The sequence below is a fragment of the Delphinus delphis genome, chromosome 1, assembly GCF_949987515.2.
Source record: "Delphinus delphis chromosome 1, mDelDel1.2, whole genome shotgun sequence".
Classification (NCBI taxonomy): domain Eukaryota; kingdom Metazoa; phylum Chordata; class Mammalia; order Artiodactyla; family Delphinidae; genus Delphinus; species Delphinus delphis.
The window spans coordinates 75385295-75402838 of NC_082683.1; the positions used below are offsets into that span (position 1 = coordinate 75385295).

Here is a 17544-nt window from a genome sequence, read left to right on the forward strand (position 1 = left end):
ACAATATTTAATTAATCCAAAAGATGGAAGGAAAAGAGAGAAAAAGGAAACTAAACAAATGGGACAATTAGAAAACAATTAGCAAGATGGTAGATGTAAATTCAACCATATTATTAATTATATTAAAAGCAAATTGTCTAAACACCTCAATTAAAAAGCAGAGACTGTCATATTGCTATCTACAAGAAAATTCCTTTAAATATAAAGGCATAGATAGCCTAAAATAAAAGTATTAAAAGTAAATATAGCATGCAATCACTAATCAAAAGAAAGTTGGAGTGGCTCTATTAATATGAAACAAGGTAGATTTTAGAACAATGAATATTATCAAAGATAAAGAGGGACATTATATAATATTAACTGTCAATTCAACAAGATATAACAATCCTACTTGTATATACACTTAACAATAGAGCTTCAAAATATATAATGCAAAAACTGATCAAACTGAAAGGAAAAATAGGCAAATTCTCAATTATAGTTGGGGACTTTAATACAACTCTTTCAGTAACTGAAACAAGTAGACAGAAAATAGCTAAGAATATAAGAAGACCTGAAAAATAGTATCAACTAATTTGACCTAAAACAAATCAAAACAAACTTCAAAGGACTGAAACTATTCAAGGTATATTCTCTAATCACAAAAGAATTTAACTGGAAACCAACTACAGAAAGATATCTGAAACATCTCCATGTGTTAGGAAGTTAGAAATTAGATAAGTAGAAAATAACCAACTGCCTGGAAACTAGGATTACATTCATAAATAATCCATGGATTAAATATTAAGTCAAAATAGAAATCTAAAATTATTTTAAACTGAATGATAATGAAGATATGATATACCAAACCTTGTGGGATACAGATAAACAGTGCTTAGAGGGAAATTCCATATCCAGAGCATATATAAAGCAGACTGTCCTCTCCAGTGTAGGTGGGCATCATCCAATCCATTGAGGGCCAGAATAGAACAAACACAGTGGAGGAAGGGAGGATTCATTGGCTCTTTGCCTGACTACATGAGCTGGGACATCAATCTTCTTTTGCCCTCAGCACTCTTGGCTTTCAGGCCTTTAGACTCAGACTGGAATCTATACCACTGGCTCTCAGGCCTTTGAGGAATGCCACTGGCATTCCCAGGACTCCAGCCTGCAGATAGCAGCAGATCATGGGACTTTTCAGGCTCCATACATAATCACATGAGCCAATACCATATATATTGTTTTTCTGGAGAATACTAACACAACCTAGAATCTGTCATACAGAGTGAAGTAAGTCAGAAAGAGAAAAACAAATACCGTATGCTAACGCATATATATGGAATTTTAAAAAGCGGTACTGATGAATCTAGTGCCAGGGCAGGAATAAAGACGCACACGTAAAGAACAGACTTGAGGGCATGGCGGGGGGGAAGGGGAACCTGGGATGAAGTGCAAGAGTAGCACTGACATATATATACTACCAAATGTAAAATGGATGGCTATTGGGAAGCTGCTGCATAGCACGAGGAGATCAGCTCAGTGCTTTGTGACGACCTAGAGGGATGGGATAGGGAGGGTGGGAGGGAGGCTCAAGAGGGAGGGGATATGGGGATATACGTATACATATAGCTGATTCATTTTGTTGCACAGCAGAAACTAACACATTGTAAAGCATTCATACTCCCAAAAAGATGTGGAAAAAAAATTTAAAACTGATTAAGAAGGACAAACTTCCAGTTACAAAATAAATGAGTCATGGGGATGGAATGTACAACATGGGGAATATAGTCAGTAATATTGTAATAATTCTGTATGGTGACAGATGGTAACTAGACTTATTGTGGTGATCATTTTATAATGTATAGAAACATCAAATCATTATGTTGTATACCTGGAAGTAACATCGTTTATAGGTCAATTACACTTCAATTAAAAAAAAAAATCTGGACTTCCCTGGTGGCACAGTGGTTAAGAATCCGCCCGCTAATGCAGGGAACACAGGTTTGATCCTTGGTCCAGGAAGATCCCATATGCTGCAGAACAACTAAGCCCGTGCACCACAACTACTGAGCCTGCGCTCTAGAGCCCACAAGCCACAACTACTGAGCCCACATGCCACAACTACTGAAGCTTGTGCGCCTAGAGCCCGTGCTCCGCAACGAGAAGCTGCCACAATGAAAAGCCCGCACACCATAATAAAGAGTAGCCCCCACTCGCCGCCCGCGCACAGCAACGAAAGCCCGCGCACAGCAACGAAGACCCAACACAGCCATAAATAAATAAATAAATAAGTATAAGTAAATAAGTAAATTTATTTTAAAAAAAGTTGTACACCTTACACTAACACAATGTTAATAAAAAAAAATCTGTTACTCAGGCAGTTCCAAAGTAAATGAAGGAGGGGGAAAAAAGAACCAGAGATGTGACTAAACCCCTCGTGACCACAAATATTATTGATATTTATTTTAAAAGACTGGTTAGTTCACATCTTAATAAACTTCACGTAGAATTAAAAGACCAAACAAAAATACTGATCAGCAAGTCCTAATTAAGAAAGTGAAAAGGCAATTCACAGAGAAGTAGAAACTATTTTATATAACTCCAATGAAAATTCATATCTGGAATTCATTTTATACTAACTACAACCTAACCTGACTTTTAACAACAAAAGAAAATTTTAATACAAATGGATAATACAATAAATAGAGATGTGGGAGAATAAACACCAGCTTCGGGTATTACTTAAACTGCTAACAACTAAATATTAGTGAAAAATAAAAATATAGCCTTCTAAAATTATGAACAAATATTAATATTTACAATTACGGAATTCCATATAATTTTCAAAGCGTGTTCACATTTCTACTTGACAGTTATAACTAAATCGAGAGATGATGTGACCAAATTTATATTCATTTTAATGTCGAATGAGAAGATTTGTTTTTACTAGATGCCAGGCACTGGCTAAGCAATGGAATGGCATAACAGAAGTAGTTCTGCCAGCATTGAATTGTTACTTCAGGATAAATGGCTAAATTGCAGATTATTGTAGCAAATGGCATGAACAATTCTGTGTTTCAAGAACCTTGAAATTTCTCATGGCATTTGATACAATAATTCACATCTAGGCATTTATCTTAAAGTCATAATTTGATGCAGGCAATGAATTGTACATGATGATGATATTCACTGCAGAAACATGGAAACAACTATGCAACAATGGAGCAATAATTATTATGATGTATCCAGAGGTAATGGGACAGTAAGTTTATTGGTAGTGCGTGATCATTCTCATTTTACCCTATCTTGTCAATACTAGGATTACCTCTTTTAAATTATTGTAGGGAAAAAGATTAGTTTTCATTTACAATTCTTTACTAATAAATCTGAACATCTTGTAAAAATGTTTATTGGTCATTAGTAATTCTTATTTTATGAGTTGTCTGTTTTTATCCTTTGGCCATTTTATCTGATGGACCTTTATATTTTATTAATTTGTAACAGCTCTCTATATGTTGGGCAGGAAAAAGAAAGTATAGAAATCTTTGTGTCTGTTTTACCCTCAAGTGTTACGCTTGGAGTTTTAGCATGAATCAGATCATTAGAAATTACAATTCCTGTTTCTTAAGATGCTTCAACTTCTGATAGTTTTAAACTTCATGGATACTATCAGAAAGGTTAAAATACAATTTTTCAAGTAAGATAAGTTCAAAATAGTAAAAGCCAAGATAGACTTCTAGCATAGAAATGAAAATTTATAAAGTTTTAAGGTAATTAAGTGTGCTTATCTGTAGAAGTGAAAACAAATCTTTTAAAAATAAAAAAGTTTTAGGTAGTATTACATTCAGGTAACATTCAAGAAGTTTTATTATTTTATTATTCAAGAAGTTTAATTATTAAGATGAAATTATTTATTTTTACTTAAGGACCATTTACACATATCTTACCACCTTGGGTTTAGATGTCCTCTTTAGTTAGTTCTTTTTTTTAAATGATAGGGAAAGATATCTATTTTACAAAAAAGCTGCAAAAAATAAACTTTAAGCTTGCCAAAAGCATTCACAGTATATAATTAAAATGTTTCTAATCAAATAATGTATGATAGTTAATCACAGGTTTACTTTTTATAGTTTTAGCCATAATCAATTGTCAATATTTTCATCTACTAATAACAAACTAGATATAAAGGGCTCCTAACAGTTCTTCCCTCCAGTGCCCACCCCAAACTATGCCTACATAAGAAGAAAAGAAGAAAGATACTAAAGTTATTTTTAAAAATAAGACTAAACTTTAACATTTTAAGGAAATCTTAAATTTCAAGGAAAATATTATTCTTAAATGTTTGTGTGTGCATCTGTGTGTGTGTGTGTGTTATCTGAAAGTACTGCAACTAGTTGTAATGTTAAATAAAACAAAACTACTAAGTTACACTTGGGATTTAATCAACTTCCCAATTCAGTAGCATCAAAAGAAAAGAAGACAACATATGGGATTTTTTATTAATTCTTAGACAAGAAAAAAAGAGAGAAATTCCAGTTAAATTATCTGAAGCAAACAGCTATTAAGTGAACCCATTCTATTGAATACCTTCCCGACTCCCAATACCAGCTCCCTCCCATTTTCCACTGTGGCCTCTGGAAAGCATATCTGATTACAAACAAGGTCTCTACACCCTAGTCTATTCAGTCTCTACCTCTGCCTGAACAGAAACCTGACCCCTCACCTAGGAAACTGCTTCCCTTGCAGCCCTCAGGAATGAAAGCTACTCATTCTCCCAGACTCCATATAATTTCCCTTTAGTAGGCAAATTCCCTCTCCCTACTTTGAAGATCAGATCTAGTGGCAATATCACTAACCCATCATCTATCTGTCCATCCAACAAATACGTACTTAAGTGCCTGTTACGTGCCAGGCACTGTGTTAGCTATAGGCTACAGAACAGTAAATCCTCATAAGCGTTAAAATCTAGTGAGACAAATATGAAACATAATTACACTGAGGAGGGGGACAAGGCCTTAAGGCCATGAATGTGAGGGCCAGGACATGCAGGGCCTTGAGGGTCATGTTGAGGACTCTGGATTTTATTCTAAATGCAATCAGAAACCACCGATAGAGCTTCAAGGCTTCATTCCTCCCTGGAGTCATTACTCATCCACTCACATTTAACCAGGATGCTTGTCCTTCAGCTCTACCCAACGCCTTCTGCATCCCAGAAAGCTTCACACCCAAGGCTTCTCAGCTCAACATCCTGGACTCCAGTGACCTCCAGCTCCTCCTCAAGCAGGATTCTCTCCACTTTTTCCTTGTCCCAAATTACTCCACCTCTGAAAATCAAATTCCAGTATTCCATTCTCAGGCCATAACCTCTCATCAAGCCTACTCTTCTTCCACTCTATACCTATCATGCCTGTCCTTCAACCTTTAAATTATTATCTGACTAGAAAAAAACAATTGAAATATAATCTCATCAGAATAAGTGAAAAGTTACTACTATTTCCTCCACCCCTACCAAGGCATGTAGGCTTTTCTACGCCTTCCTCCATGCCCATACCAACATATGTGAACTTACATACACAAATGGAGAGATGCTTGTTTTGATTACAAAAAGGGAATCATACCTAATACAAAATTCTGTGACTTTTTTTACCCTAAAAATAAAAATCATGCACAAATCTCAGGCCAGTAGATATAGACTGAATTCATTCTTTAAAGTGCTGCACATTGTTCCAGGTACAGATACTGCCCGGTGTTCCCCTCCAACGTGAACTTCACTTGTTTCTGCAACAAACTTGCTGACCCCAGAAAACCTCGAAGGAGACTCTTCAGTGGAGTAAAGTGCTTCCATTACTGGTAGTTGGAAAAACACTGATACTTGTGACTGAAAAAGTCTGGGAGCAGAATGGCTGCTCACAGCACCGCAGCGTAGGGTAAGAGGTTTCAGGCCCACGAGTATTGAAGCCACAACTTAGTTTGATACTGCCCCAGAAATGTGCAAGGCAGGCTGCTGGCAGGGACTGAGGGAAACAACCATGAGCAGGCAAGGAAAATTAAAACTCACTTACGGCTCTCGCTCTCGGAAAGAAAGATGGCCAACACAATAGAAACAGGAGATGCCTGCTGAGGTAGAACCAATGGAAGAAACAAGAGAATTTTAATGAACACAGAACGGAATTACAGTGCTGAAAAACAAAAAAACGAGAAAAACCCCACCACTTTCGGGAACTAAAAATCAATCCTTCTTATTTAGAAATTCAGTACCCAACAGAAAAAGAGAATGACTGCCCTTGAGAACCATGTAAGTGGTTAGAAAAATCAGGTGGAAGAAATACCTCACAAGAAACCCAGTGACAGATAACCTGAGGGAAAAGGTAAGCTGCGTGGAGGTCAGATCCAGGAGACAAATCAAGGAAGAGGAAAGGAACATGTGGAGAGGTAATAATCCCATAAATAATGGAAGGAAACTTTTAGAACTTAAGAAAGTCATGAGGCCCTGAGTATCAAGGATAAAGAGAAGATCCTGCCAGCCTGTTAGTACTGTGGGAACAAGGGCTTTTTGGGATGATGGGAAGTTGGAAGCAAACACTGCTTGGGGACTCCAGGAGACTGACTCTGAACCTGACGCTGAGTTTGGTTCACACGTCAGAAGAGCAGAATGTCTGTGCTTAATGTTTCACATGGAAACATTAAGCACAGAGATTGTTACAGTTCTCCTGGCTCCCACAAACTTCCTTTGTTATTCTGTGTCACTAGCATCTGAGTACTAACCTTAGGGACTTTGCAGTAAGACTTTTCCTTCCACAGTCCAGATGAAATATTGCGGGGACCAATTTTTAAATGCCATATGCACAAATTACTTTGATAAAAATTAAAAATATAAAAAAGAGAAAGTATTCATAGATGAAGCAATGCATGCTTGTTAAAAGAAACCATTACCTTTATTTATGAAATATACATGAAGGTAGTACGGTCATAGTTAAGAGCAGAGACTCTGGATGCCTGCTACTTACTAGCTGTGTGACCTTGCGCAAGTTACTTAACTTTTCTGTGTTTTGGTTTCCTGAAGAGTAAATCTAATTAATAGCACCTTTCTCATCAGACATAAAGATTAAATGAATTAATACATGTACTACACTCAGAACTTTGGCACAGACTAGTACTCAATAAATAACAGCAATGCTGCTGCTGGGCTACTGCTGCTGTCACAGCTTACAACAGGAGAAAAGTATTGTACATAGAACTTTTAATTTTGGAGTCAGAAGGCTTGAGTTCAAATGCCAACTTTAAAACCCAAAGAGTTTTATATCACAGCCACAGAAGTTAATCCCTCTATGCTTACATTTTGTCATATCTAAGGGAGGAATATGAATACCTCCCTCTCTTAACACCCATCTATCTACCTATTCACAAACATCAACTGAGTATCCATATCAGGTATTATGTGGTGGCTGAAACAGAATCATAAATAAGATACAGTTCTGCCCTTAAAGAGTTCACAGTCTAGTGGGATATACTCAAGAACCTTAGTTTTCTTTCACGTGAGTATTTCCTAAGGCTGTCTTTGCCGTAGGAGATGAAGAAAGGACCACAAGGGTCAAGCATGTGTTTTAGTACCACAAGTACTATGATTTAAAATTAAAAGGCAACTCTAATATTGTTGGCAATTGTTGGGAAAGAAATGTGGCCAGTTTCTGAAATTACTGTATTTTGCTATTTTAAGAAAAATACTATGAAGCAGTTGGGTCACAGGGAAGTAAGCCCCTGCAGATGATATGGCAGTCTTAGGAGTGAGGGGACCAGAGATAAGCAGGCCCCCATTTCTGGTCAGAAGTGGATAAAACACCTTGGGGGGACTGAGCTCTGTTCATAGGCTGGACTGTGTAGTACACAACTTGCCTCTTTGAACAATCTTTTGAGACCTGAGTGTTCTTTGAATAAACAGCTCTCAAGCCTTTCTCTGCGAGAAGTCACTACTACTTGATCCCTTGTCAATTACATCCGTCCCCTTTTAGAGTATCCTGCCTTGACACATAGGCTAGGAGATTACAGAGAACATGTTCTTGGTAGCTCTTCTACGTCATCCCAATAACAAACACCTTATTCTAAAGCTTCCTGGGATTAAGAGTGTTTATTTTGATCATCCCATGTGAGCTGGCCATGCGTAGGGGTGGGACAAGCTATTCCCCTTTAATCTTTCACTTAACTCAGGGATTTCAGAATGTCTACACTAATAATATCAGACAATCACTAACATAAGATGAAGAACAAAAGAGACTATGAATTTATAGGAGAGCCTAAATGCCTATTCTTTATAAAGAAACAATGCATGCCAACATATTTTCACCTGTTACCGTCAGTTGGCATTTAGTAGCCATGACTTAAAATTCTATATTTAAAACCTCACAGGAATTATAATGGCATCTCTGCATATTTGAAATAATATTAAGTACACTGAGACCTTTGGTATCTTTAGAAAGTATGCAATGATATCATTATTAAAAATAATATCCAGAATATTTTCCTTTATTATATTAATATATAAATATACAGCACCATAATGTAAAACAATTATATACATTATTTAAAATCATGTATTTGGCTCATAATTGGCCTAGGTTTATTACAAATTCACTTGAATAGTTGCTACAAAGAATGATTCTGGCTTCTTTTCTGTGTGTAAAATATTCCAAAAACCAAAATAAATTAAATAGATATTAATCCAGAGCTAAGTGAAGATTATCCAGCAAAAAAGGAATACTAACATGTATCTTGTTTTAAAGTTTCAACTGGATAATAAATTATGTTTCAAAAATCTTTACATAAAAACCCTAATAGTACCACCCATAAATCATAAAATATAGCAACAGATAGTATATTTATTTAATTTTTATCTAATTACTTTTTAGACTCATAGTAAAAACCTATTGCTTATAGAAAATAAATCCAACAATTTATCCAAACATTGTTACATAAGAAGTTTTAAGAAACTGTAAATAATTCTTAATACTCTCATTTTGATTCTCCGACTTTTCAAGACTATGCTGTATTTCTTTCAAACATACTTCCTGATGTTGTGCTTTCTAAATAAAAAAAGAAATAAAGATAATTAATAATGACATTCATATCAAAGGATAGTCATAATATAAAATTTATATACACAATAATTGAATACATGGTTTTTAATTTTTTTAAAGAAAGAATCCTAACATCTGATGTGTTGATTATTAATTTAGAGCTCACTTTTCTTTAAAATCTAGAATAAAGCACATACATGGTTGATCTCTACTGTGACAGAGTTTGCTGTAATACACCTTCACTTAGCCGCAAATTATTACATATTTAACATGATTAACTCAAATGAATTTTACTTAAAACTATTAATTTCTATTACATTTAACATGACATATTTTAATACTAGTTTTTGCCATTTTCTTTGCCTAAAAGAATGACTTTTGCTATCTTAAAAACTGATAGAATTCTAGTTTTGATAATATGAATATTTTATTTTTAGAATCTTTTAAAAAATAAAATGAACTCAATATCATAGGTATTCTTTGAGGAAAAAATTTTAAATGTAATGTATTTTTAAAATATTCAGCTGCATATAAATTCCCAAGAGATCTGTTCACTGAAAATACTTTAGATAGACAGGCTGCAAATATCATCTAGCTTCCAACTAAAATGTAGGCACCTTGAGAAGAAAAATCTTTTATATCCTTCCTATCAGGTGTTCAATGACACCCAATACCTTGTGAAACTGAGCGATGCCCCCAGGGGAAGTGTGGTGGGTGGTATGAAACAACTTGCTAGGCTGAGCTACACAAAGTCACAGAATGGATATAGTGAATCTTTGAGGAACATCGATTTTACTCAACAACTTGGGAGGGAAAAATATTAATACAAACACACATACTGTAAGGTAGAAAGCAAAATATACATGGATTTTAGTATAATATATAAGACTCCAAAGACATGTCAGGCTTCTTGGTCTGAGGTAAGCTGCTGAGGGTCACCCTTGGGTCTGTGCAAGCACTCCGCCCTCCCCCGGAGCACCTGGGCAGAAAATCTGTAGAGGCCTGCCACTGTGGGCAGGGCACCCTAGAAGACACCAGCATACAATTAACTATGAGACAGCCTCTCAGGGTGCTTACAGTTCAGATGGAGCTAAGCCTTGTATACAAAACAAATACTGAATTGCCAACTAAACTGCCCTCTGGAAGGGAAAGAACTCATAAACCCATTTTTCAGCAATGTCTAAATCTATGGTTAGAATTCTAGTTTCTTACTACTGTAAAAATGATCAGGTTTAGCAAAACATCAGATCTTAAATCTACCTATTTTAGCAGCTTTAATATTCCCAAGTACTGGGAATATTATAGCAAACACACCTCATCTTAATACTTATTTTATTTTTTCAGAAGTTTCAATTACACAAAGAATGTCACACATATTTTACAACAGAAAGTCTGACAGTGAGTTAAAAAAAAAAGTTTTGAAATAAAGGGAAGGCCTGTGCTAAATTAAAGATGAGAAATGTTTTGTTCTGATTAAATTGCCATGGAACTTTTGATGGCAATAAAATTAAAATATTGCACGTCAAAACTCATTTAACTTTTGAACCTTTCAGGTTTTCAATGATTTAGATGCTTGGGAATGAAAAAATAGTTTTCATGGAGTTTGGCTCCTGGAAAAAATAAAGTATTATTTCCTGTGTCACTGTTAAGTAGATAGTTTTCAAGTAATTCAGTCCCAACTAGTGCCAGCTTTCACAGTTTGTTATGCCATCTGACTGTTTCATGAATAGTTAGGAAAAAACATTAGAAGACTAATTAAACACAGCCAATTTGGTATTCTCATCTCATGGCTGAGTGGACCAAAGTATCCACTTCACATGCAGATATAAAATGTTTACTTAACACCAACTTGTAACTTTCTAAAATATAATATGCATTATTTAAGACATATCAAAATCTAACTCATAATAAGTGTTTATCTTAAAAACTGAAAAACTCATATTAGAAAGAAAATAAGTCAATGATATCTGTAACTTTCATTAAGCATTTGTCATGTAAAAGTAATATGCAGGGAAAGGGCCTGATGAGACTTCGGGGGAAATGTAATAGATGCTACCAAGGATGCAGGATAATAATTCTTTGCCCAAATGCTGACTTTTTTTTTTTTTTTTTTGCGGTACGTGGGTCCCTCACCGTTGTGGCCTCTCCCGTTGCGGAGCACAGGCTCCGGACGCGCAGGCTCAGCAGCCATGGCTGACGGGCCCAGCTGCTCAGCGGCATGTGGGATCTACCCGGACCGGGGCATGAACCCGTGTCCCCTGCATTGGCAGGCAGACTCTCAACCACTTCGCCACCAGGGAAGCCCCCATTTTTATTTTTTATGATTTATATTATTTGTTATTTTTAATACTATCAGTAAAGCAATAGCCTTGATTCCCCTCACTTTGTATTTTAATTGTTTATAACTAAACTCCAAGGTAAGAATGCTAAATGCTAACTTATTTTTAATGAAAATACATTAAGCCATACTAATACTTACACTGTTCATTTTGCAAATAAGTTGATTTTGTTCTTCATTTTTCTTTCTAAGCTCAGTTTCCAGATCTAATATTTTAATTTGTAAAGCCCTTTCTCTAGATGACATTTTCTCTATTTCTTCAGAAACCTGTAATTTTAATTAAAAGAAAAAACTAAATGTGCTTTCTTTAAAATATGATTTAAAGCCTTGACATCGTTATACTGTATCACTTCTTTCCAAACAGGTATTATTTGGATATTAGACAATTTAATTAGAAAGTGTTTAAAGATGTTCTATCTTGAGAAACGCATAGTGTAAGCATGTATTCTCCTCTTTGCTGTGTAAGTACCTGAAAAATTAGCTTGAAGTGGAAGAGGTATACGTATTTGCACTGCTCTGTGACGTTGGTAGGTTTTCCCCAATACTATATTTCTATGACCAATTGCCATGTTTTACAGTATTTATATTTACCATGGTGTCTGGAGTGGTGGTGGGACATATAAAGTCCACAACCAACGCTGATTATAGACTTGGATGGACAGAACTGGGGGCAGGGTAGGTGATATTTACACCACACACACACACACACACACACACACACACACGAGATTGGTTTTTCATTCATTCACTTCCAAAATGTTCTGAATTTGAGTTTTCATATTTCTCCGATGGCTTATTTTAGCAGAAAGTCTAGCTTAGCTACATTCATCCAAGGATTCAGATACTTGGGAGCCTATCTGCAGGAATGCTGGGTTGGATCCATAAGAATGACAGTGGACGCAGGGACTAGTTCAGGAGCAAGGAGCTAGTAGAAAGGACTGTCCTCTAATCTCACTCCCATGGACTAAGTTCTAAGTTATTATAAAGTTATTTACAAAGATTTCTTGTGCACAAATTCCAAGGGTGATTGTGAGGATAGCAGGATTTGAAGCTGTGGGAGAAAGGGCCCTCAGGACAAGTATCTGTGTCCTTTACAATGTCCAGCAGTGTAGACAATGGTGACAGTGCAGTGATGGCACTCCTCATGTGGTAGGAACTAAAGACAACCCCATATTCCATTGTAGCAGGAAAGAAAGGAGAGGGCAGACACATCTCTGGGAACTGAACTCTTGTGAGAAGGAATCTGAGAGCACCTAGCATTTCCAAAGTCCATTTAGTCTGAACCCAGGATAAAGTCACTTCTTATTTTCCTCCCAAAGGTTGGAACTGAGAAATCTGGATTACACGTCTATCATTGGCAGTACACTTTACTACTTAGCTTTCATTCAATGATGTGTCTTTCAAAGTCAATTTAAATTGCTTTCCTGGAGTTAAAAAAAAAATCAAAATATATCTATATGACACTTACGATTTAAGAGCCACATTTCAAGGATATCAGATGTTATCTCACCCTTGTGGAACTGCCTTTAACAGGCTTGGGAAAGACCATGGGTGGAAGAGAGTCTAGACAGATAGATTCAAAATTTGGTGCTGGACATGTTAAGTTTGAGATGCCTATGTTAAGTGGAGATGTCAAATAAGTAGCAGAATATATGAATTTAGATGTCAGGATAGAGAAAAGTCTGGGGCGGAGATATACTTCTGAGAGTCATCAGGGTATAGACAATCTCCTTTTGGCATCATTCAATCCTATGAGGAAATTCATCATCCCCATTTTATCAATTAAAAAACTAAAGTTTAGAAAGTAGCTTGCCCTGGGTCAGGGTATAATGTGTCAGAGCCAGAATTCAAATCTACTTCTTGTGGATTCCAAAGCCCACCTCGTGTCTTTCAAGATTACATTTTCAAATCACTTGATAAATTTACCTCTTCTTTGAGATCTTCCTGAATCATTTTCTCCTCCTCTCCAGATTGAACTAACCACACTCCCTTGGTGTACCTTGTATCTTCCCTGCATTGTAGCACCTACTTGCTGGATGACATTTGTTTGTTCACATGTTATCTCCCTACTGGACTGTGAGTGTCCTGAGAGCTGAGGCCAGGTCTTATTCATCTTTGCATCATAAGCACTAGCAGAATGCTTGACAGACAGTGAGATATGTATTAAATGCTATCCAGATGGATTTAACTGGAAATTAATTCTTGTCTGTATTTATTTATACAACAACATTTGCCAAAAGAAAAGGGAGTTGAGCTTTATAGCTCACTGAATCCTGATCAAAACCAAAAGGTTCAATAATTTGCATATTTGCTGTGGTTTCATTTAAAAAAAAAAAGAGGGGGGACTTCTTTAAAGTGTTTTCCATCTCTGCCCTTTACCCTGCCACATCATCATTTATTTAGTGAAGTAACTCTGGACCAGTAATCTATCTGTTTAGCTCCAAAAGGGAAAAGCAGGTAAAAAACAAAAATGTAATTGCTCCCTTCACCCTGTCATCAGGATAAAAACAATAACTGTAGGTTTGGCAAGATGAGATATTGTCTGTTTCAAAAGATGACTCTTTGGTAAACTAATTAAAAAGTTTCTGAATAAAGGCCATCTGTACCTTTTGTCTTCCTTCTTCTACAGCAGCTTCCAGCTGTCTGGCCAATGCTCTATATTCTGCAGATTTCTCTTTAAACTCAAGATTGGTATGCTTAAGACATCCTTCTTGGTTTGCCAGCTTCTTTTCAAGCTCTTTATTTTCTGCATCCATCTGTTCTAATTTTCTTTTTACAGAAGACATATATTTTAAAATTATACTGTGTAGAAAAAAAGGTAACACCAATTTTAAGTCAATTTAATACTTACTGTTTAAGGTTTTCACATTTCAACTGAATAAGATAATTTTCCTCTTCCAGAGAAAGCTTTGTCAGAAGATCATGATTTTCATCAACCTAAAGGAGAAAAAGTTTTCTTGGTTATTTTCTTTATAATCAACTTCCAAAGAAATCTATATAGTTTATCATTAGAACAATTATAAAAAAGAAGAAGGTATAAATATTATTATTACTCCTATACAGAGAGACACCAAGAAATATTACATTGTTAAAATACAAGTTCTTAAATTCCTGGTTAATTAAAAAAAAACTACGTTGCCTCACGGAAAATCTACGAAAAATTTTACTGAAAGATGGCAATTAAAACATTCTGAGTAATGTTTTATTGAAAAAGAACATTTATTAAGTAAATGTGAAGATTTTAAACAGTAATCTCCTATTGTTGGATACTTAGGGTTACTCTTACAGTTTTCTGTTTCACTTACAGATAGTGATTGATAATTGAATATCTGTGAAGTTGTAACTCTGAGTAAAAACCGTATTTGTGAGAAGCAAAATAAAATAGATAAGCAAATCAACCAAAGACACACCTGCCCATGCCAAGACAGAATATTCTTCCCATTGCTTCAAAAGCTATATTTAAATAGTTTAAGATGTTTTGAAAAATAAAAATAGAATTTTTCTCATAATTTCAATTAGTAATTTAGGTTATCTATGTGATCTGACATTTTCCTAGAAAGATCTCTTTTCAGGAACTTAAACTCAGCAAAGTTTTGTTTGCCTGTTTTTAAAATGAGGATGCATTTCAATATTAAATCCAGATTACATTTGAAAGATAGGGAATCCTTCCTAAAATTATTCTGCAGATAAAGAAAAAGACTTGCCACCACCTTTGAACAAGCTTCTTTGAAAAATAATTAAAAAAATATTTATTGTTTACTATGTGCTAGGCACTGAGTTAAGAGATGGCTGTATGGCACCCACGATCTCTCTTCTGATGGAGTAAAAAAAGTATATGTTGAAAAAAATAATTGAGAATAATACAAATAAACTTGGTACATAATTCTAATTGAAATAAATTCTAGTTTTTGTAAGGTAAATTACAATAATTTACCTTATCCTAACATCAAAAAATATACATGTAAACATAGCTTTGTTCCTTCACTCATGCTATTACTATGTCCTCAAATGTCTAAATACAGATTTGTATGAATAAACTAAATCAGCAAATTTAATTACCAATATTTTAAAAAATACCTTGAAAATAATATAGTATTTGCATGAAACTGACCTTTTATCAACTTATTTAGATGAGAGTAAAATAATCACCCCCTGACATGAGTGCCCTCAACTGGTGAGATTATTCCAAAGCATTTAACACATCTAGCAAAAATCAAAATGATGGCTGGACACCTGGCCCTGAAGCTCCCTAATGGCGTGTGCTTGGTCTGCACATTTCCCCTTGTGGTGCTGCAGGCTCTCCTGACACTCGTGAAGCTTCTGTTCTGCTGCCGTCAAGGAATCGCGGTCGTGCTCTAACTCCTTCAGATGAGACTCCATCTGGCCTCTCACCTGAGTTGTAGCATTAGGGAAATAAGTGCAAGATCACACATTCAGCATTAACGTTTCTACTATCTTAAATACTAGATATGCTTGCAATATAGTAAATGTTTTAGGTATAATAGTTTTTTAAAAAAGATTTAACCAAATAAATAAGAATAAACTTTAAGTTAGCCTCTGCTAAATAAGAATGTATGACTCAAAAGTGGGCTGGACTTCAATTAGTTTCCAAAAAGTTTGCTGAATAAACGACTATGGTAATATTAGCTTGCAGGGAGATTGTTTAAATTACTTAGGAAAGTAAACTTTTTTGAATTCTGTCATTTATATTCAAGTATAGATATTACTAAGAAAGCTGGTATGGTAGTTTTCTGCTGTCCAGCCATCAGGCTAAAGTAACTTTAGACTCTCTGTCATTCGATCTGGTAACTCAGATATTTCAATTAGAGCAGCCTTGCCGTGCTCAGCTTAGTCCAAATCAGTAGGTTTACTGTATATAAATTCAAAATAGCTAATATCATCAGTACTCAGTAGACTATAATTTGATCATTCATGTTATATGTTACTAAGAACAAATCTAACTGTATCTATATTAATCTCTTTGGCTGCTGCAATTCTTCACTGTGGCACTTTTGTGGAGATGTGACAAGAAGCAGCCCTAAAAAAATGCTTGTACTGCTAGTTAAGAAAAAATAACACGACATAGGGCACTTAGGATGTTCATAGGGAGGGAAAACAAGAGCTAGACTCTTTCCCTGAGACAGGAAACACACAGAGCTGCTGTGCAACATCTGGCATTCTTGATCACAAAAGATAAAAGTAGAACAAAGCCTACCTCTGGGTTCCCAAACATCTAAGAGCCCATGAGAAAACCAGGAGACTTAAAACAGTAGGAAAGAAAAAGGATGCATTTCATTAGAAAAACAAATAATAATGGCTTGTCTGGTTTAATACCAGTAAGAAAACATTGTGACCTCACAGTATTTGAAAATCACAGGCTCCTGCCCCATTGGCCTTTTGAATAGGCTTTTTAAATAGACATTTATTTAGAGTGCTGCCTACAAAAGAGGAGATATTTGCATTGGTATGTCTCATGAGAAAAACTGATCAAGAGGTATGAAATGATTTCTTCTCTGCTCTGCTAAAAATAGGTGAAAAGTATTGATAATTCTAAGTAGTAAGTTGCACATTTGATAGGCTACCTTTATCTCTTTTAACCAGCAGAATGTCTGCTCTGGCTGACCTCTTTCTTCTTCACATTGGTGCCTCACTCAGACTTCTCAATTCCAAGATGTGGGGACGACCCAGAGACAGTCACTTTATTACACTCAGTTGGAACTGACCAGTAACATCCCATGATGTCCCCAGCCGGGAGTCAGGGGAGTCAGCGTCCTACAACTTTTGCTGCTTCCTTACCAAAACAACGTGAAAAGACCCAAAAAGGGATGCAGTTTCATTTAAAAACTTAAAAATATTCACAAAAACATCATAACTTGCCAACACTGAACTTCCCCTCATTCTTTGGCAATAGGGTGAAAAAAAAGTAAATGATGTTGGGTTTTTTAATGTTATTTTTCTTCCATAAAAGCATTTAGCAGAGAATATTTACTTTGCTTTTGTACACAAAAGATTTACTACCAGAATAAAAAGGTAAGATTAAAAATGAAAGGTATTCAACTTTGCATGAAGCTCAGGGACAAATAACCATTTTTTCTGCTACTTAAGTCTGCTCTTGTATCAGAAAAATTATACATTTATGTTATTTCCCAAATATTT

At 35.5% G+C, this 17544-nt stretch overlaps 1 protein-coding gene across 2 annotated transcripts in view; it reads right to left on the bottom strand.

The window, feature by feature from the left end:
• Positions 1-5953: 5953 nt before the first annotated feature.
• The window catches only part of ODF2L (outer dense fiber of sperm tails 2 like), a 38792-nt gene continuing 27201 nt past the window's right edge, over positions 5954-17544 (bottom strand). For both annotated transcript variants that reach the window (XM_060024792.1, XM_060024783.1), the window contains 5 exons: positions 15622-15780; positions 14240-14325; positions 13995-14157; positions 11530-11655; positions 5954-9056 (listed from right to left, as the gene is read on the bottom strand). In XM_060024792.1, the coding sequence (XP_059880775.1) occupies positions 8928-9056; positions 11530-11655; positions 13995-14157; positions 14240-14325; positions 15622-15780 (663 nt within the window). In that variant the 3' untranslated portion in view covers positions 5954-8927. The remainder of the gene's footprint in view (positions 9057-11529; positions 11656-13994; positions 14158-14239; positions 14326-15621; positions 15781-17544) is intronic.